The 20,730-nt window shown below is 46.9% G+C and overlaps 1 protein-coding gene and 1 long non-coding RNA gene across 8 annotated transcripts in view; one reads left to right on the plus strand and one right to left on the minus strand.

The window, feature by feature from the left end:
- Positions 1 to 20,019, plus strand: part of LOC105481229 (tubulin tyrosine ligase like 4) — a 45,978-nt gene extending 25,959 nt beyond the window's left edge. For 5 of the 7 annotated variants that reach the window (XM_011740650.3, XM_011740649.2, XM_011740651.3 and 2 more), the window contains 18 exons: positions 2,610 to 4,194; positions 5,085 to 5,194; positions 5,543 to 5,606; positions 10,444 to 10,568; positions 10,998 to 11,108; positions 11,463 to 11,539; positions 12,311 to 12,502; positions 12,596 to 12,678; positions 12,906 to 13,034; positions 13,428 to 13,550; positions 14,139 to 14,237; positions 14,565 to 14,699; positions 15,342 to 15,479; positions 17,048 to 17,150; positions 18,093 to 18,303; positions 18,448 to 18,518; positions 18,915 to 19,000; positions 19,466 to 20,019. In XM_011740650.3, coding sequence (XP_011738952.1) covers positions 2,708 to 4,194; positions 5,085 to 5,194; positions 5,543 to 5,606; positions 10,444 to 10,568; positions 10,998 to 11,108; positions 11,463 to 11,539; positions 12,311 to 12,502; positions 12,596 to 12,678; positions 12,906 to 13,034; positions 13,428 to 13,550; positions 14,139 to 14,237; positions 14,565 to 14,699; positions 15,342 to 15,479; positions 17,048 to 17,150; positions 18,093 to 18,303; positions 18,448 to 18,518; positions 18,915 to 19,000; positions 19,466 to 19,721 — 3,600 coding nt within the window. In that variant the 5' untranslated portion in view covers positions 2,610 to 2,707 and the 3' untranslated portion in view covers positions 19,722 to 20,019. The remainder of the gene's footprint in view (positions 1 to 2,609; positions 4,195 to 5,084; positions 5,195 to 5,542; positions 5,607 to 10,443; positions 10,569 to 10,997; positions 11,109 to 11,462; positions 11,540 to 12,310; positions 12,503 to 12,595; positions 12,679 to 12,905; positions 13,035 to 13,427; positions 13,551 to 14,138; positions 14,238 to 14,564; positions 14,700 to 15,341; positions 15,480 to 17,047; positions 17,151 to 18,092; positions 18,304 to 18,447; positions 18,519 to 18,914; positions 19,001 to 19,465) is intronic. The other 2 variants (XM_011740655.3, XM_011740654.3) reach the window with 2 other exon arrangements.
- LOC139357222 (uncharacterized) lies at positions 2,742 to 16,005 on the minus strand. The gene is made up of 3 exons (XR_011610064.1): positions 15,900 to 16,005; positions 7,205 to 7,290; positions 2,742 to 2,869 (listed from the first exon to the last, which is right to left on the minus strand). It is a non-coding gene; the product is annotated as an uncharacterized lncRNA (long non-coding RNA).
- Positions 20,020 to 20,730: the final 711 nt, after the last annotated feature.

Raw genomic sequence — 20,730 nt, forward strand, 5'->3', positions numbered from 1 at the left:
GTCACCTCATTTTGAGGTAACTGGCTTCAAAATCCAGTTTTAGCATTTATGCTGTTCTTAGCCCACTATCATTTTGAATATTGGCAGTGCTGCGTTGTGATTTTTTGTACTCTCCTTGAGAAAGAGTCCATGTAGGTCAGCCTTTGCAGGTAAAGAGGGCGACATCCCGTGGCTTCTGCAGTCTCTCTGTTGGTGGTATTCATTCGTAGCTGTAGACAGGAATCTTAGATCTTCCTTGGCCATTACTCTGTTAATCAAAATACAAGGTAGTCTCTTAATTTTTGCGTTTTAAATATTACTTAAGTGAAAAAACCATCTCTCTTAGGGCTGGATTCAGTGGCACAGGTTTGTAATCCCAGTTTATGGGGAGGCTGAGATGGGAGGATCACTTGAGGCCAGGAGTTGAGACCAGCCTGGGCAGCATAGTGAGATACTGCCACTCCCTATCTTAACAATAACAAAAAAAATCAACTGTGTGTGGTGGTGCATGCCTGTGGTCCCAGCTATTTAGGAGGCTGAAAGGGGAAGATCATTTGAGTCCAGGAGTCAGAGGCTGCAGTGAGCCATGTTTGCGCCACTGCATTCCAGTTTGGGTGACAGAGCAAGACCCTGTCTCAAAACAAAACCTCTCTAATTCCTTCCCTCTAGCTACTCTGAAAACACTTGATGAGGATGTCAGGATTCCTTTCAGAATTACCCCAGACAAATGACTACTACTTCTTTTTTTTTGAGACAGAGTCTCACTCTGTCGCCCAGGCTGGAGTGCAGTGGTGCAATCTCAGCTCACTGCAACCTCCGCCTCCCGAGTTCAAGCGATTTTCCTGCCTCAGCCTCCCAAGTAGCTGGGATTACAGGCACCCGCCTCTACGCCTGGCTAATTTTTATATTTTTAGTAGAGACAGGGTTTCACCATGCTGGCCAGGCTGGTCTTGAACTCCTGACCTTGTGATCCACCTGCCTTGGCCTCCCAAAGTGTTGAGATTACAGGCGTGAGCCACCGCACCCAACCTTTTTTTTTTTTTTTTTTTGTGAAACAGGGTCTCACTCTGTCACCCAGGCTGGAGAGCAGTGGTGCTATCTTGGCTTGCTGCAACTTCCACCTTCCATGCTCAAGGTTTTTCATGCCTCAGCTTCCCAGGTAGCTGGGACCACAGGCATGTACCACACCTGGCTGATTTTTGTATTTTTTGTAGAGATGGGGTTTTGCCATGTTGCCCAGTCTGGTCTCAAACTCCTGAGCTCAAGTGATCTGCCCGTCTCAGCCTCCCAAAGTGCTGGCATTACAGGTGTGAGCCACTGTGCCTGGCCACGAATGACTTTTTACAGTTTTCGTTATTTCCCCCCAGGTGCTGCCATGAAAGCAGGCCTACCTTTCCCTACAGTTGTGAAAATTGGAGAATATTTTGTGAATTTGATTTAGAAAGTAAGTGACCATGCTGAACAGACAGTTTGAGACCCAGAAGGCTGGCTTAGAGGTTTTGTATTAAAGCAAACACTGATTGAGAAGATGCAAGAGACAGGCTCTTCCTCCCTGAGATAAGCCCAAACTTAAGCCCGGACTTTGGAGTGAAGAAAGCTTCTGTCCTCTTCTTACTCCCTGAACTCTCCTGTCCCAGTATGGCTGCTGGAAATAAAGTCACTTTAAGTAAAAATAATGCTGGTGTTTAGTTCAATTTTCTTTCTTCTTTTTCCCACCAACACACAGGATGGAATTTAAGCCTGTATAGTTAGCAAGAGATGAAATTGCTGTCTCAGCTCCAGAATAAACTCTGGGGTCAGCAAGGGAATTCTGTTCTCCTATCTGAACTTGTCCTACTTAACCGTGAAAAGCAGACTAAATCAGAGGCAGCTGAGTTGATTTAGGGAGCAGTAGATGTAAAATGAGTTTTTCAGATCACCTTTTTTTTTCTAAGATGGGGTCTCACTCTGTTGCCCATGCTGGAGTACATGGCACCATCTCGGCTCGCTGCAACCTCCACCTCCCAGGCTCAAGCGATCCTCCCATGTCAGCCTCCCTAGTAGCTGGGACTTCAGGTGCATGCCACCATGCCTAGCTAATTTTTTGTAGTGATGGGATTTTGCCATATTGGGCAGGCTGGTCTTGAACTCCTGGGGTCAAGCTGAGATTACAGGTGTGAGCTGTCTCACCTGGACTCGAATAATCTTTCATCTTTCAGAATTGATTGATGAGAAGGAAGATACTCTTCTCTCTCCACATTTGCTTTATTCCTAGCCACACTGGTTTTGGGTGAGGGAAGGTAGCCCCTCATGGAAAGTTGTGGGCGGTGAGGCAGAAAGATGTATTTTTTGTTGGAGAGAGAGAAAAACTTTCTGAGTGACAGAGTGCGGACTCATGAATGGCCTCACAGTGGTGGTGGCACCTCAGTGTCTTAGTCCTTAATGAAGCCAACTTTGATCATATGAGGGCAATAGGAAGACCACTGGAAGCTCCCTGGAAATCTAGTGTTCTCCCAGGGCCCCAAATGACGACCAAGACTGGTTGCCCAAAAATGCTGAAGTGGGACTGTACTGCTTACCTGAGGACCACTGTAGCATGGTATCCGTCCTCCTGGTGCTGTAACATTTCCTATCATTTCTCTCCCCTTCAGACTGACGGACTTCAAGGATGCAGCTGCTACTACCGGAGGTGTGTGGCACCTTACCTGAGCCAGGCCATGGGACCGTGTGGCCATGATGTGGGCCCCTCATGGCCTCAGCAGGAGCAGAGCACTACAGTATTGGCCTCCGCCAGAAAAACAGCTTCAAGCAGAGTGGTCCCTCAGGCACAGTGTCTGCCACGCCACCTGAGAAACCCTCAGAGGGCAAAGTCTGGCCTCAGGCCCATCAGCAAGTGAAGCCAATCTGGAAGCTGGAAAAGAAGCAAGTGGAGACACTGTCAGCAGGGTTGGGCCCAGCCCTCTTGGGCATCCCACCCCAGCCAGCATATTTCTTTTGCCCTAGCACTTTATGTAGCTCTGGGACCACGGCTGTCATTGCAGGCCACAGCAGTTCCTGTTACCTACACTCTCTCCCGGACTTGTTCAACAGCACCCTCCTATACCGCCGCTCCAGCTATAGGCACAAACCCTACCAGCAACTGGAGTCTTTCTGCTTGCGTTCGAGCCCATCAGAAAAAAGCCCTTTTTCTCTCCCTCAAAAGAACCTCCCTGTCAGTCTCACTGCCGACAAGGCCACTTCTTCCATGGTCTTCCCCATGGCCCAGCCCATGGCCTCCTCATCCACAGAACCATACCTCTGCTTGGCAGCGGCTGGGGAAAACCCTTCAGGGAAAAGCCTGGCGTCTGCCATCTCAGGGAAGATCCCATCTCCACTGTCTTCCTCCTATAAGCCCATGCTGAATAATAATTCCTTCATGCGGCCAAATAGCACGCAAGTGCCTTTATTGCAGACCACAGAGGGCCTGAAGCCAGTATCGCCACCTAAGATCCAGCCTGTCTCCTGGCATCATTCAGGGGGTACTGGAGACTGTGCACCGCAGCCTGTTGACCATAAGGTGCCCAAAAGCATTGGCAGTGTCCTAGCTGATGCCAGTGCCCATATCGCCTTGTCTACCCCTAACTCCCATGACACATCCACCACCAGTGTTGCCTCTTCCTGGTATAACCGGAATAACTTAGCCATGAGGGCAGAGCCACTTTCCTGTGCTCTGGATGACAACTCTGATTCCCAGGCCCCAACTAAGGAGATTCGGTTCACTGAGGCCGTAAGGAAATTGACTGCAAGAGGCTTTGAGAAGATGCCGAGGCAAGGCTGCCAGTTTGAACAGTCTAGTTTCCTGAACCCCAGCTTCCAGTGGAACGTCCTCAACAGGAGCAGGCGGTGGAAACCTCCTGTGGTAAATCAGCAGTTTCCTCAGGAGGATGCTGGATTGGTTGGTCGGGTCCTCCCTGGTGCCTCAGATACCTTGGGGTTGGACAATACAGTCTTCTGTACCAAACGTATCAGCATTCACCTCCTTGCCTCACATGCCAGTGGGCTCAATCACAGCCCTGCCTGTGAATCTGTAATTGACCCCCCACCATTTGGAGAAGGCAAAGCTCCAGGTCCCCCTTCTCCTCAAACTCTTGGCATAGCCAACGTGGCCACCCGCCTCTCTTCCATCCAGCTGGGCCAGTCTGAGAAGGAGAGACCTGAGGAGGCCAGGGAGCTGGACTCATCTGATAGGGATATTAGGTACGTTGGATAATGTTTTTGGTTCATTTAGAGCAGTAGAATGTATATACCATAATTTGGGATGGCATTGACCCTGTACCACTGAAGGTTTTAGTTTTTAGCTGCCCTAGAATTTTTGGTTTTCACTTCAGGGCAAGGGTTGGGAAACTACAGCTTGCAGACCAAATCTTGCTTGTTGCCTGCTTTTGTAAATAAAGTTTTATTGGAATGCAGCCTTGTCCATTCATTTGCAGTTGTCTGTGGCTGCTTTCTTGTTACAATGGTAGAGCTGAGTAGTTGTGATAAACTGACTGGCCTGCAAACAAAAATATTTACTTTCTGGTCCTTTAGGGAAAGAGTTTGTCAACCCCTATTTTAAGTAAAAACCAGGAGAGAAATAAGAATTGTGAACACCAAGTGTTGAAGCCTGTGACTTTCCTACTTTTTCCAAACCAAATCAGGTTTTCAGACATTCTTGGCATGACAGCCATTTATAGTTAGGGCACGCACATAGTTGGCTCCTTCTCTTGTATTTTGTTATTTTCCTGGAAACTTGGTCCACTAAGGCCTTCTTCTGAGTTCCCAGAGAGTGGCCTAGGGACATTTCAAGTCAATTACCAGATACCCATTGATGGTTTTTTAGATGTAGAATGTTGTACTTATATGCTATGAGGGACACCAAAGAAATGGAAAACATAGTGCCTCTTTGCAGAATGGGAGATGTAAGGTTGAGGAGCTATGCCTAGACCTAAGCTTTGAAGACAAGAGAAATGAGTTGTGAGGTCCAGGCAAGACGTAGCAGATTGGTAATGGAGAAGGGGCAAATACTGGGAGATGATGAAGGAATGAGAATCTAACTGTGACCTCTTTGATGGAGTTAACTAGGATGGGGGCATGATTCTTTCTTTTAGTTCAGCTACTGACCTCCAGCCAGATCAGGCTGAGACTGAAGATACAGAAGAAGAACTAGTAGATGGTTTGGAAGACTGTTGTAGCCATGATGAGAATGAAGAGGAAGAGGGTGAGTAGGGAACCCTTTCACTTCCAACTAGGAGTTGGTTATGACATTTTGGGCAGGGGGCTAACAATTATGTACTAGGTCCTTGACTCACATTACCTACATCAGTCATTTGTTTGGGGTTCTTAAGAGGGAGGTAGTGCCTTCTAGAGGACTTTGGTCTCTAGTCCTCCTGTCCCACTGGTCTTACCTTCCCCTTGCTTCTGTTGAGGAAGGCAAAGCAGCAGGGTGGTGCTTATGGCTCCCCAAGAAGGGTTGAGCCCAGGATATTCAAGGAAGAGTTGCCTAGGCTTGGTAAGCTTGTGCTGCAGCCTTTTCTAGTCAGAATTTCTCTGTTCTTCCTTCCTCTAGGAGACTCAGAGTGCTCCTCATTAAGTGCTGTCACCCCTAGCGAATCGGTGGCCGTGATCTCTAGGTAAGTGTGACTGTATAGATCATTGTTAGATGCTCATCTTTTGTCTCTTAAAGATTATAAAGAGATTAACTACTCAAGTCATTAATGGCCTTAAGAACTCTAATGCATTTTTACCAAATTTTTGTGTTTGCGACTTTAGTTTTTGAACAGGGAGTAATGGGGGGCCAGAAGCACATCTCATCTGTGGGGCTTAAAAACAGTATCATGGGCCAGGCGCAGTGGCTCACACCTGTAACCCCAGCACTTTGGGAGGCTGAGGCAGACGGATCACCTGAGGTCAGGAGTTCAAGACTAGCCTGGCCAACATGGCAAAACCCTGTCTCTACTAAAAATATAAAAATCAGCAAGGCATGGTGGTGCACACCTGTAATCCCGGCTGCTTAGGAGGCTGAGACACGAGAATCACTTGAACCTGGGAGGTGGAGGTTGCAGTGAGCTGAGGTCACGCTGCTGCATTCCAGCCTGGGTTACGGATTGAGACTCTGTCTCAAAAACAAAACAACAACAACAAAAACAGTATCATGGACTGGGCATAGTGGCTTATGCCTATAATCCTAACACTTTGGGAGGCTAAGATGGGTGGATCACTTGAGGCCAGGAGTTAGAGACCAGGCTGGCTAACATGGTGAAACCCCATCTCTACTAAAAATAGAAACAATTAGCTGGGTATGGTGGCGCACACCTATGATCGTTGACCTCCCAAAGTGCTGGGATTAAAGGGATGAGCCACTGCACCTGGCCCTAATTTTTAATGAAAAACTAGCTGTATATCATTGGGCTTGACCAATATATGGAGCACCCAGAGTCAGATTGCTTTTCTTTGCATCAACCCTGCCTTAGATGAAGCTAGGAATAAAGGGAGCCTTCTCTGCCTTGTTTAGCATGGACAAGATGGGCTACATCTCTGTGAAATGTGATGGTGTGGCAGCAGCACACCAATTTTAGAGCCCTTAACCTGTAAGGTGGAGACAGAGCTGTTTGGAAAGTGGGAGCGAGAACTGGGATTCTCTGTGAAGGTGGATAGAAATCCCATCACGGGCACCCTGAGTCTGATGCGTAAGTTGTCACTTTCAGCCCAACCCATCCTCTTTCCAGAAAAGCAAAACTACTTCGGGTTATATATATTGGTTGTTGATTAAGTTCCTCCACTCTTCATAGGAGAAAGATATTTGACATGTAATTGATTTGGAGTCCTACCTTTTTTACACTTAAGGGCCTACTTCAGGACTGCTACACAGCCCTTTAGCCTTCCTGATATATAAGATAAAATTCACAAAAGGTGTTTGTTAATCATTTGCTCATTAATTAATTAACTTCTACAAATTGCACATAACTTCTTCTCTATATGAGGCTTAAACATAATTTTCAAGAAAATGGAAATACATATTTTTATTTTTTAGAGTCAGAGTCTTGCTGTATTGCCCAGGCTAGAGTGCAGTGGATCCATCATAGCTTACTGTAACCTCGAACTCCTGGGCTCAAGCAATCCTCCTGCCTCAGCCCCCTGAACGGCTGGGACTACAGGACCACCCACCACACCCAGCTAATTAAAAAAATTTTTTTTTGTAGAGTTGTGGGGGAAGGTCTCATTATATTACCCAGGCTGGTCTTGAACTCTGCTCTCAAGTGATCCTCTTGCTGTAGCCTCCCAAAGCACTGAGATTAGGGGTGTGAGCCACTGCACCTGACCAAAAATGGAGATAGATGAATTCCAAACCACTCTGCATTTTAAAGATGACTAAAATACTTTTAGATTGCTAAAATCTTATTTTTTCTCTATTATGAAGTATTTGTATATTTATTATGGAAAATTTGGCAACCACTGAAAAACAGAAAAATCATTGGAAACACTACCTGTTTCTTTATACAACAATATTTTCACTGCATTTCCTGTTGTGCTCTAAGAATCATGTAATTTTAGAGATGGAAGCCATCAAGTCCAGTGTAAATATTGAGGACCAGAGAAGTGAAGTAGCTGTTCCAAGGTCATAGTTTCTAGCATGGCTAGACTAGAAGCCAGGTCTCTTGAGGAGAAGTTTAGGACTCTTGTGAGACGACTCACAAGGGTTTTTTGTTTGTTTTTAAATTAAGCTTGTGATATTGAGATAATTATAGATTTCACATACAGTTGTAAGAAAGAATGCAGAGAGGTCCCCTGTACTCTCTACTCAGTTTCCCCCATTGGGTAACATCTTGTAGAAGTACAGTATAGTACAATTGGGATGTTGTTAACATTGTTAGAGTCAAGATATGGAACATTTTGCTGGGCACAGTGGCTCACGCCTATAACCCCAGCACTTTGGGAGGCTGAGGCAAGTAGATCAGTTGAAGTCAGGAGTTTGAGACCAACCTGGCCAACATGGTGAAACCCTGTGTTTTACTAAAATACAACATCATCTAAAAATACAAAAATTGGCTGGGCATGATGGTGGGCACCTGTAATCCCAGCTACTTGGGAGGCTAAGGCAGGAGGGAGAATCACATGAACCTGGGAGGCAGAGGTTGCAGTGAGCTGAGATCGCACCACTGCACCCCAGCCTGGGTGACAAGAGGCAAGACTCTGTCTCAAAAAAAAAAAAAAAAGATACAGAATGTTGTCATCACTGTAGGAATTCCTCCTCCTGCTACTCTTATAGCTACACCTACTTCCCTCCTACTCCCATTCCCTCCTTAATCCCCTGGCAACCACTAGTTCTCCTTTTTGTCATTTCAAGAATGTTACACAGATAGAGTGACAGCAGTATGTCACCTTTTGACATTGACATTTTTTCACTCAGCATATTCTTTGGAGATTGACCTGGGTTGTTGCATGTATCAATAGTTCTCATTCTTTTTTATTGCTGGATAGTGTTCTGTGGTATGGATGTACCACAGTTTGTTTAACCATACACCTGTTGAAGGATATTTGGGTTGTTTTCAGCTTTTGGCTGTTATGAATAAAGCTGCTATAAATAATCATGTACGTATTTTTGTGTGAATATAAGTCTTCATCTCTCTGGGATGAATGCCCAGGAGTACAATTACTAGGTTGTATGATGATTGCATGTTTAGTTTTTTAAGAAACTGCCGGCCGGGCGCGGTGGCTCAAGCCTGTAATCCCAGCACTTTGGGAGGCTGAGGCGGGCGGATCACAAGGTCAGGAGATTGAGACCACAGTGAAACCCCGTCTCTACTAAAAATACAAAAAATTAGCCGGGCGCAGTGGCGGGCGCCTGTAGTCCCAGCTACTCAGGAGGCTGAGGCAGGAGAATGGCGGGAACCCGGGAGGCGGAGCTTGCAGTGAGCCGAGATTGCGCCACTGCACTCCAGCCTGGGCAACAGCGTGAGACTCCGTCTCAAAAAAAAAAAAAAAGAAAAGAAACTGCCAAAACTGTTTTCCAGAGTGGCTGTACCATTTTATGTTTCTATCTTTTTTTTTTTTTTTTTTTTTTGAGATGGAGTTTTGCTCTCGTTGCCCAGGCTAGAGTGCAATGGCATGATCTCGGCTCATCACAACCTCTGCCTCCCGAGTTCAAGCCATTCTCCTGCCTCAGCCTCCCGAGTATTTGGGACTACAGGCATGCGCCACTATGCCCGGCTAATTTTGTATTTTTAGTAGAGATGGGGGTTACCCCATATTGGTCAGGCTCGTCTCGAACTCCCAACCTCGGGTGATCCGCCTGCCTCGGCCTCCCAAAGTGCTGGGATTATAGGCATGAGCCACTGCCCCCGGCCTCTATCTTTGTTTTTAAATTTTAACTCATTCTTATTGACTTCAACAATCTTAAATTCTCTACTCAGTAAACCAAAAGCCTTTGAAGAAAAAATTTTGAAAATGAGGAATAGAGTTGAATTAATAGGAATTTTTCATTGGGAATTAGTATTTAACTTGATTCCCTAAAATTCATTAAAAATCTTTAAGATTTAAAACACTGAAATGTTTCATGTACAGTGCCTATCTGTCATGCTGAAAATAATAACAGGTAAAGTGACTTTTTTAAACTAAAAATTAATGTTATAATAATATTCGTGGATTATATTATCTAAATTGTAAAGAGTAATAGCTATTTTCTCCATTTTTCAGTGCTAGTTAAAGGAATGATCTGAGTCTGTCAGCTTATACCTGACAGGTAGTTGATATGTCTGCTATGTTGACACCCCTTGAGACTGCCTTGGCCAAGCCCTTGTTGGAATAACAGTAGGGAACCCCATGGCCCCAGATCAGCCACATCTCTTCGTTACATCCAGATCTTTGTTCCCATACTGTTAACCTAAAATTCCAGTGTCACAAATCACTTCCAAAATGGAGAAAAGCACTAACAGTCCATGAATCTTTAGATGAAACCTAAATATAAAATGAACTAGAAGTATCACTGTTTCTTTTCTTTCTATTGCTTTTCCCCCTTTTTCTATTTAAAAGTCTCTACACCTCAGATCTTTTTTGGTTTTCCTCCTTCGTAATTTTCACATCATTCTTTTCTTCCCTCATTTATTTCTTCATCTTAGCATAGCACATTCTTCTACTAGTATCCACCCGCATTCATTTCCCCTCAGAACCACTCCTGTCAGGGACTTTCCCAGACAATGTCTTGTCACAGAAAATTTTGGAGCTGTATTGCAGAATGAAGTATTGGAAAACCTTGTCTTTAGGTGACATTTAATGGTGTGGTTATATGTAGGTTAGCCTAGTACCTTATGGATTAATATGTATAAAATAATTATTAATTATTGAGCACCTGGCTTTTTAGAATCACAAGTTAAAAGACAGCACTTGGAAAGAAATCGTACATCATAGTAACAACACTTCAGGGCTGTTGCTTTTTCCCTTTCTCTAGTCCGTGTTTGTTTTTCGTCTTAGAAGCTGTATGGAAATTCTGACCAAACCCCTTTCCAATCATGAGAAAGTTGTCCGACCAGCCCTCATCTACAGTCTCTTTCCCAACGTTCCCCCTACCATCTATTTTGGCACTCGGGATGAGAGAGGTAAACCTGGCCAAGTGTCAAACCCCAGAAGACCCCCCGGGAGAAGGTTGCTAGCTAAGTTGGGAGGAGGTGGCAGTAGGTGGGAGAGGGTTTCCAGAACTGTACTCAGTTCCCCACATGGTCGTAGGTCTAATGCAACCTTTTTCTTGTCTGTCCTTTAGCTGACCCTTTTCAGCCTTGCCATGTCATGCTGAGTTCATGCTCTCCAACCTTGCTGCTTTTCCCTTTCAGTCTTCCCTTTCTTTGTTCCTCATTGCTGCACAGCCCCTCTTCCTTCCCAAAGTGTGCTCCTCTGAAACCCTGATCTGGAGCAATAGTGACTTGCCTGCCCAGGGAAAAATGGGCAGCCATACCATCTTTTTTGTCTTCTCATCATGACTCTCTGCTCTTCTCCACCCCCCATCCCTACACCCCTTGCATTCTTCCCAGTGGAGAAACTTCCCTGGGAGCAGAGGAAGTTGCTCCGGTGGAAGATGAGCACAGTGACCCCCAACATTGTCAAGCAGACCATTGGACGGTCCCACTTCAAAATCAGCAAAAGTGAGTTGCTTGCCTTACTGTGAACCTGTCCTTTTTGCCCCAAATAGATGGGCTTTGAGTAGGGGGAGAGCTCTAGACACCTCGTGCCTATGTGGGGGCAGCTGGGGCCCTCTCCTGAAATCCAGTCTTATAGGAGGGTGTAGCTCTGAAATCCTGGGCTAAGCCTGTTGTTCAGAATTGAGAGACAGAGGGCCATTGTTCTGTCCCTGGCCCCAGGGCCTCATGTAGGACAGCTCTATAGCAACTCTTTGAAAACCAAGTCTGGGAGCTGTGCCCAGTTCTGGGGCCTCTGGGCCTTTCTCTGTCCCTGGACTGGGCTGTTAGCAAGGCTGATTCCTGATGTACCTCCCATAGGAAACGATGACTGGCTGGGCTGTTGGGGTCACCACATGAAGTCTCCTAGTTTCCGATCCATTCGAGAGCATCAGAAGGTAGGGGCCCTTTCTGAGGAGCTGTTTCCCTGGACTTTGGACTAGGCCAAGAGGAGGGTGATGATGTGGGTAGGGGGTAGGGGGCGGGAAGAGGATGATGACCATGGAGAAGTCAGGAAGCTGTACAGAGGAGAAAGTACAGGGTGGGGGTACAGTGAGAGACTCCAGTGGATCACGTACATCTCCAGTTCAGCTGCAGTATTTTGGAGCTTCTTGCTATGTGGGGGCAGCGGAGTCCCTCTCCTGAAATCCAACCTCATAGGAGGGTGTAGCTCTGAAATCCTGCAGTTGCAGCTTCTCAAAGGCACTTTTTCCTCTGATTTAGTGTCTTGAGTTAGACTGTCTGTTTTCTGTTTATTATGTTTCCCTGTGACCACTGCACATTCCATTCTCCCAAGCTGAATATGTGTAAAGAGGACTTCTGGTCTCACGTTGGAATGAATGAGTCCCTTGCCCCCAGACTTACTAAAGGTGAAATGCTTTTCTGTCCTCATCCCATAGGGTTTCATGGAAAAGGTGTAATAGCTTTTTCTTTGCACTTAAGGTGAATATCATGTCTGTCTGACGTTACTCTGTTTTGTCTGTGTTTTAATCATCTTTTGGTGAGTGCTCTGCAGTTGGATACTTAAGGACCATTAGGGTGGTGATAGTAAGATGGAACAACAGCTTGGAGTGCTGCTAAAGAAGTTGGAATGGTAGAGTGAGTCTTGTCATCTTCCTTATGGCCTCACTTCTGCCCTCTTCCTGCACTCACCCTTTTTCCTTTTGTAGCTAAACCATTTCCCAGGCTCATTCCAGATTGGGAGGAAGGACCGGCTATGGCGGAACCTGTCACGCATGCAGAGCCGCTTTGGCAAGAAGGAGTTCAGTTTCTTCCCCCAGTCCTTTATCCTGCCCCAGGACGCCAAGCTCCTGCGCAAAGCATGGGAGAGCAGCAGCCGCCAAAAGTGGATTGTGAAGCCAGTGAGTGAATCACAGTGGGCAGGAGACTATGGTCTGAGTGGGAACAACAGAGTATTGGACCTGGAGCAAATCTCATCTCCTTTCTGCTCCTAGCCAGCATCAGCTCGAGGCATTGGCATCCAGGTTATTCATAAGTGGAGTCAGCTCCCTAAGCGAAGGCCCCTCCTGGTACAGAGGTGAGCCTGTAGCACATATCCCTTACCCCATCCTCCCACCTCCTTGGCCTCGAGGTTCCCTTCTTACAATGTTCTTCTGCCCTTTGTTCTCCCAGCCAAAGAGCTTCCTTAGCCAACGGTTCTAAGGTCTTTATCTTGGGGACTGTTAGCTGGCTTTTTCTGTGGCTTGGTTTCCCACTGAGCCCCATCATGAGGCTGGATGAGAAGCTGGCCTTTGTTTTATGTAGGTATCTACACAAACCCTACCTCATCAGCGGCAGCAAGTTTGACCTGCGGATCTATGTTTACGTCACTTCCTACGATCCTCTGCGGATTTACCTCTTTTCGGATGGACTGGTCCGCTTTGCCAGTTGCAAGTATGTGACAGTGGTGAGGTATCCTCTGACAATATTGGGGATTTGTTTTCCTCAGAGGGAGGGAAACTAGAAGACACCAAACAGGAAAATAACAAATATTTTGATAGTTTTTGTTAGCAAGGGAGAAGGCAGGAAATGGGAAATAAGGAGGCTCTCTACTTCGTTAAATCTGGGGAATATCTTCCTGTGTACGGGACTGAGGTGGGATAAAGGAGATGAGTTTAGCTGTGGTTTTTCAGAACTTGGCCAACAGACACACTTCTCAGGCTCTTGTGGCTGTGAAAAGATCTGTGTACTTGTTCTTCACCTCTTCAGTATTTGGGGAAATGTTTGGCCCCTTCTCCATCTGCTCTGTCACCATCTTACCTCTGCCTTTGTTTTGCTTACTTCCAGGTATTCTCCTTCCATGAAGAGCCTTGGCAATAAGTTCATGCACCTGACCAACTACAGTGTCAATAAAAAGAATGCCGAGTACCAGGCCAATGCAGATGAAATGGCCTGCCAGGGCCACAAATGGTATTGAGAGCAGAGTGAAGGCCTAGAGGAATACAGGGTTCTGGGGTTTTGGGAAGTTCAGGGGCATGGTGAGTGGAGGATTAATATAAGACCCAGAGATAACAATTACCAATTCAGAATTGGTCTATTTGAGGCCGGATGTGGTGGCTCACGCCTGTAATCCTAGCACTTTGGGAGGCCAAGGTGGGTGGATCACCTGAGGTCAGGAGTTCGAGACCAGCCTGGCCAACATGGCGCAACCCTGTCTACTAAAAATACAAAAATTAGCTGGGCGTGGTGGCGGGCGCCTATAATCCCAGCTGCTGAGGAGGCTGAGGCAGAAGAATCACTTGAACCTCGGGGGCAGAGGTTGCAGTGAGCCGAGATCGCGCCACTTCACTCCAGCCTGGGTGAAAGGGCAAAACTCCATCTCAAAAAAAAAAAAAAAAAGAATTGGTCTATTTGCATCCAAGTTCGTCTCTTTCATAATTTAAACTGTCAAAGGAAGAGATATGAAGAAAATACCATTAGGTCTCTTCTTACTTTTTCTTTGTTTTGTCACTCATTCCTAGAATATAATTCCTAATACTTCCTCTTTCTCCTCTGCAGGGCACTGAAGGCTTTGTGGAACTACCTGAGCCAGAAGGGAGTCAATAGTGATGCCATCTGGGAGAAGATAAAGGACGTTGTTGTCAAAACCATCATCTCGTGAGTCACGTTGCCAACCTGGGCGTGGGGCCTGCCGCTGACCCCCCTCCTTTCTCCCAGGCCTCACACTGCTGTGCTCTGGACTTTGCCCCTGCTGTGGTTTGGTTTTAAGGATGGAGAATAGGAAGGAGTGGCCAGAGTTAAGTTCTGCTCATCTACTGAACTTCATCCCCAGGAGCTGGTCCCAGATCAGAGGCATCTCTTGACAGCTACCTTTCCTGGGTTGCTTCTGCCTGCCTATCTCTGGGCCACTCTTTTGGCAGGATAGCTCTGGGTAGAGCCCTCTGGGAGGAGCTGAACTGAGCACTTCCTCATCCCCGTGACCAGGTCAGAGCCCTACGTGACGAGTCTGCTCAAGATGTATGTGCGGCGGCCGTATAGCTGCCACGAACTCTTTGGTTTTGACATCATGCTAGACGAAAACCTCAAGCCCTGGGTCCTGGAAGTCAACATTTCCCCAAGGTAGGTGGTATTCTCAGGACACTCACAATAGAATCCTTCCATTATCCTCACGCTCCCATTGCCACTCTAGTAAGTTGTTCTTTTTTTTTTTCCCCCTTTGACATGGAGTCTCACTCTGTCACCCAGGCTGGAGTGCAGTGGTGTGGTCTTGGCTTACTGCAACCTCCACCTCCCGGATTCAAGAGAGTTCTCCTGCCTCAACCTCCCGAGTAGCTGGGACTACAGGCGTGCACCACCACACCCAGCTAATTTTTTGTATTTTCAGTAGAGACAGGGTTTCACTGTGTTAGCCAGGATGGTCTCGATCTCCTGACCTCATCATCTGCCCACCTCGGCCTCCCAAAGTACTGGGATTACAGGTGTGAGCCACCACGCCTGGCAAGTTGTTCTTTTTAAGTGGATCCTTACCGCTTGCTTTCCTTTAGCAGATCAAGGTCATGGGCAGGTTTACCACTCTGAGTGAGGTTATTCACCGTCTTTGGGGCAAGAGAGTCTTGTGATGGTGATCCTGCATGGGAATGTTTGAGCAGCTTTCATCCTAGGGAATCCAGGAAGTAAATGAGACTAGCCCTGAGTTGCACATATGACCAGAGACTGTTTCGGAGTGCTGCTTTGATCGCTCTTTTTATCCTTTTTCTGAAGCCTCCACTCCAACTCTCCACTGGATATCAGCATCAAAGGCCAGATGATTCGTGACCTTCTGAATCTGGCAGGTTTTGTCCTGCCCAATGCAGAGGATGTCATTTCCAGCCCTAGCAGCTGCAGCAGCTCCACCACCAGGTGAGGCCCCTGTTTCTTCACAGCTCCGCTGGCAGCATGAATAGCCCTGCTGTAGTTTCTGGGAAGGAATGGATTCTGGGTACTCCCTTCTGCCTGGTTTCCCTTGCTGCTCAGTCTTGCCCTTACAGTCCACTAACATGCTACCATGCCACATCAGTGCCTCTCAAGTATGTTCAGTTATGTTGATCCTCTGCTCAGGAACCACAGGCCTAGGAATTAGATTTAAACATGCACACTGGTGTGTGTCTCTAGTCCCAGCTACATGGGAGGCTGAAGCAGGGGATCTTTTAAGGCCAGAAGTTCAAAGCTGTAGTGCACTATGATGATCACGCCTGTGAATAACCACTGTACTCTCTTTAGCCTGGGCAATATAGCAAGACCCTGTTTCTAAATAAAAAAAAAAAAAAATTAACTCCTTACCTGGGCAGTCAGGGTCTCAGCTTCCTTTTTCTTGGTGTATCTCTCTTCTTCCTCTCCTGGCTCCTGTGCCCTGACAAACTGGATCACTCACACAACCTCAAGGTCAGAATGATCCTTAAGGACCAGTTGGTCCAGTCTCTTCTCTGAAACGTTTATTGCCTCTTGCTGTTCCCCATAGTGTTCTTTCCTCTGCTTATGGGGTTTCTTCCTCCTGAAATGCCCATAGCCAGACCTGCCATTAACCTCTACTGTTCATCAAAGTCTAGCTTATACATCTTCATGAAGCCAACTCAGTATGGCCATTTTTTTTTTCTTTTTTCATACCATAAAGCATTGGGAACCACTCTTGAGAGGAGGGAGTTTATATTTACTTAGTATCTGAGATGTGTGAGGAAAACCCTATAATTTATCCTTCCAATAACCCTGTAAGGTTAGTATTTGTACCTGCAGTTTACAGAGGAGAAAACTGAAGCTCTTTGGGATTAAGTAGCCTATCAAAGTCATTCAACTGGAGAGTGGTAGGACTGGAATTCAAATCCTGATTTGCCTGATAACAAAACTTGCTTTCCCCACTGTACCTTGTAGACTCATGTTTGGCTCTGTCCAGTGGTTGTCATTTGACGTATCCCACCTGCCATACCGTAAGCTCCTTGGGGGCAAGAGTTGCTTTTTAATCATCTTTTTTTCATTAGTATTATTTTTTTAGAGACAGAGTCTCACCATTCCTCTCAACAGTGATTATGGTAATTGTAGTAATGTGGGTGATGAAACTGAGGTGAAGGGAGGTGAAGTCAGTTGCCCAGGGTCACACAGCCAGTAGGACAGAGCTGGGTATATAGTTAAGTGTTCACCGAATTAAAACAAACTGAAGTATATACCACAATAAGGCTTATTGCAAGGTCCTCATTTTTTATCATTCAAATTCAACCTAAAGATGGTGGTTTATACCCTTTCACTTAATATTTGATGACTCTCAGGTTACTTTTGGGGAGTGTATTTTAGTCCAACCTACTACTCAAGTAACCTCTGTTCATGCATCTTTGTCTTCTCTCGAGAAGGGTATCTGCTGGACTGGACCTTCTCAATATTTCCTCCAAATACAAAGCTGCTGACCCTGCCCTTTGCTTTCTTTCCGGCCTCTGCTGTAGCTTGCCCACCTCCCCCGGGGACAAATGTCGAATGGCTCCAGAGCATGTCACTGCACAGAAGATGAAGAAAGCCTATTATCTGACCCAGAAAATTCCTGATCAGGTAGGAGGTTGGTCTTCCCCCCAGTGCTAGCAGAAAACTTCCCTGGTTAAACATTCGGGACCCAAAAGCAACCAGCTTTTCTTTTCTTTTTTTTTTTCTTTTTTGAGATGGAGTTTTACTCTTGTTGCCCAGGCTGGAGAGCAATGGTGCGATCTCGGCTCACCACAACCTCCGCCTCCCGGGTTCAAGTGATTCTCCTGCCTCAGCCTCCTGAATAGCTGGGAATACAGGCATGCGCCACCACACCCAGCTAATTTTATATTTTTTAGTAGAGACAGGATTTCTCCACGTTGGTCAGGCTGGTCTTGATCTCCCGATCTCAAATGATCCACCTGCCTCAGCCTCCCAAAGTGCTGGGATTACAGGTGTGAGCCTCTGCTCCTGGCTGCAACCAGCTTTTCTTTAGAGCAGGGTTTCTTAATCCAGGCCTGTGATCCTTTGATGCACAGAGATTTTTTGGCATGTCTGTCATTCTGGGAGAGCATTAATTGTCTTTACCATGTTTTCTCGCCCTCTTTTGTCCAAGCTGTAGACTTTTGCCCTTTGGTTTCTTTCTCTGAGAGGCACAGTGAGAGACCCCAGGAAGCTGACTTTCTCAGAGCAGATAAGGGAGCTGGATTTAAGCATGGCAGATACAGGACTGGTGCCAAATCTGAATTGCTGGATCCTCATCTTGACTTTACCCAACAAACTACTTAACCTCTCAGCCCCAGTGGCTCCCCCGACCCCAAATAAGAGTATCTTCCCCACTAGCTAAGTTCAGTAGACTTAGGAACAGATGTCTTTCAGAGCTGGCCCACTAGGCTGCCCTCAGTAGTTCCATGAGAGTCCTGGAGCTGTAGGACCCCAGGGGTGTGCTCCCTGTCCCCCAGCTTCTTGAGTCTCTGCCCCTGGTTTACACTCTCTGTCACACACTTTTTCTCCCTGTTCCTTGGACCACAGGACTTCTATGCATCTGTGCTGGATGTTCTGACACCAGATGATGTTCGGATTCTGGTTGAGATGGAAGATGAGTTTTCTCGCCGTGGTCAGTTTGAACGAATTTTTCCTTCTCATATCTCCTCTCGCTATCTCCGCTTTTTTGAGCAGCCACGATATTTCAACATTCTCACCACCCAATGGGAACAGAAATACCATGGCAACAAGCTTAAAGGTGATGTGCCCTCCCAGCCCTCAGAAAGCCATGTTTAGTGAGAGATTAAATCCCAGTATACCAAGAAATAGGCCTCTCTGGAAAGAAGAATTGGCCAGTTGATTCTACTTTCTTAAACCACAAGTCCTGCTAATCTTGTCCTAGGAGTCGATCTGCTCCGGAGTTGGTGCTACAAAGGGTTCCACATGGGAGTTGTCTCTGATTCTGCTCCAGTGGTGAGTGCTGCCAGTGTGGAGGACAGCTCCTTCTCAGGCCCCTCCCTCTGCCTTATGAGTGCATCAGGAGTTGGATTGGTATGTAGAGGCCTCTCTCACTTCTCTGCTAGGCTGTGCTTCTGTCTCACTATTCTTTCCTTTCAAGGGAATAGTTGCCTCCAGGATTCCCTGGGTACCTTTCTTTCAAGGATCAAAAAGTGCTTTGTAGGCCTCAACTTCTTGTCTGATTCAGAAGAGAACTGAGACTTTTACCCACCCGGGCCTACACCTGAGGGGTAGGGAAGGAGAGAGCCCCATGATCCACTTAGAGGTAGAGCTGGAGGGTCCCAAGACCCCAAACACTCCTGCCTTGCCTCTGCCAAGCCCTTTTGGTCTCATTGATTCCTTTGCTCTTAGTGGTCTCTCCCGACAACACTTCTGACTGTCTCAAAGGATGACGTGATACTCAATGCCTTCAGCAAATCAGAGACTAGCAAGCTGGGGTGAGTGCTGCCTGGGCAAGGGATGGGCTGCTGGCTCTGAGTTTGGAGAGTTTTCTTCCTTCCCGTCTTCCCAGACTGTGGCAGTGAGATCAGCATTCTTCAGCTAGGGGTTGATGGGACTGTCAGGACATGCAGCCATAGCATCCTTTTCCTGGTAGCTCTTGGTATGCCCAGGGAAGCTGAGCTGGAGGACAGAAGCGCCTCCTGAAGCGACCACTGTCAGCCATACCCACTAGCTGTGGGAAGTCGTTAGCCCTCTACCCGCACCTCCATTCACTCTTGCACTGCAGATCTCAAGCCTTCAAGTAAATAGAATATTTTTTAATGGTTATTACATATCCATGTAATTATGGCCTACAACACCGTAATGTCGTGAATGCCTGCTCCAGACTCTGAAGGCAAATCCTAAGGTAAAGTCTCAGTAACGATGTCTCAGCCATTTCTTTCACCACCTATTCCCTCCAGAAAACACAGCTCCTGTGAGGGAAGCCTACTGCTCTCTGAAGATGGGACCACGCCCAAATCCAAGAAGACTCAAACTGGCCTTTCCCCTTATCCCCAGAAACCCAGTTCCTCAAAGGACAGTGAGGACACCAGCAAAGAGCCCAGCCTTTCCACTCAGACGTTACCTGTGATCAAGTACTCTGGGCGGACTTCAAGAGTTTCTACTTCCTCCACTTTCCAGTCAACCAGTGACTCCCTTCTGGCTGTGAGCACATAATTGGCCTCTCTCCAAAAGCCTCTGCCCAGGAGCATGGGCATCAGCTACCTCACGGGAACCAGCCTGCTGTTCAGACCAGTCTGAACTCCTACCCCTTTCACCCTGTCCCTCCTCAGAGTATTTTTTGAAGTGGTTGCATTACAGAGATGGGTATTTGTAGGGCCGGGGGGATGGTAGTGATGGGGAGAAGGTGAGGAAGGGTCACCCTTTGTCACCTGTCTGCCTGGCTGGCACCTCATATCTCAGCAGAGAAGCCAGTGGTGGCCACGCAGCCTTATAAAGCAGGTTTTCGTTTCTACCTTAAGTGAGCCATGTGTGGTTTGTTTGGGGCCCTGGTGAGGTTGCTGAGTTGTAGCTCAGGAGAAAACATACAGAACATATTTAGACCGGAAGTCCTTTGTTCTGAATTTGAGGGGGTCTTCTGAGGTCCTTATTTCCTTAGATCTTTCCTCACCCCTCTCCCATCCCCTGTCCTGAGGAGAAGCCTTTGAACTTCCTCAGTAGACAGGCGGAGAAGCCACAACATGCCGAGCCCATTTCCTGTCATCCTCGTCTTGGGGCTTCACTGCCTCCTTCCAAATACCCCTCCTGCCAGCAGCCCTAGGTCTTCCTATTCTGACCCCCCATCACTGCTCATTTAGCCTTCTAGACGCCTCTCTCGTGGACATCTCTTCTTTAGCTGTTGGCTTTCTGTGAGGTGCGAGAGGATCTATGAACTTTGTGAATTTCCCATGGCCCCAGTGAAGGAGCCCAGATAATCCCAGTAGCTGTTACCTGTCTCCATGTATCAAAGGACACAGTCCAGGGGGAAGGTGGAGGGGGATGTGGTTTCTCTACAATGCAACAAACGTGGTTTCTCAGTGTTCTGCCCTACGGCAAGCAGGGTCTGGTGGGTTTCAGGAGCAGTCACTATTGCAGGATGGGCTTCCAATCAAACCTCAGACTAAACTCTTGTACTCAACTGATTCTACCTCCCTCCTCTAGACTCAGTAAACAGTGACTATTCAAT

Source organism: Macaca nemestrina, chromosome 11 (genome assembly GCF_043159975.1).
Source record: "Macaca nemestrina isolate mMacNem1 chromosome 11, mMacNem.hap1, whole genome shotgun sequence".
In the NCBI taxonomy this organism is placed as follows: Eukaryota; Metazoa; Chordata; class Mammalia; order Primates; family Cercopithecidae; genus Macaca; species Macaca nemestrina.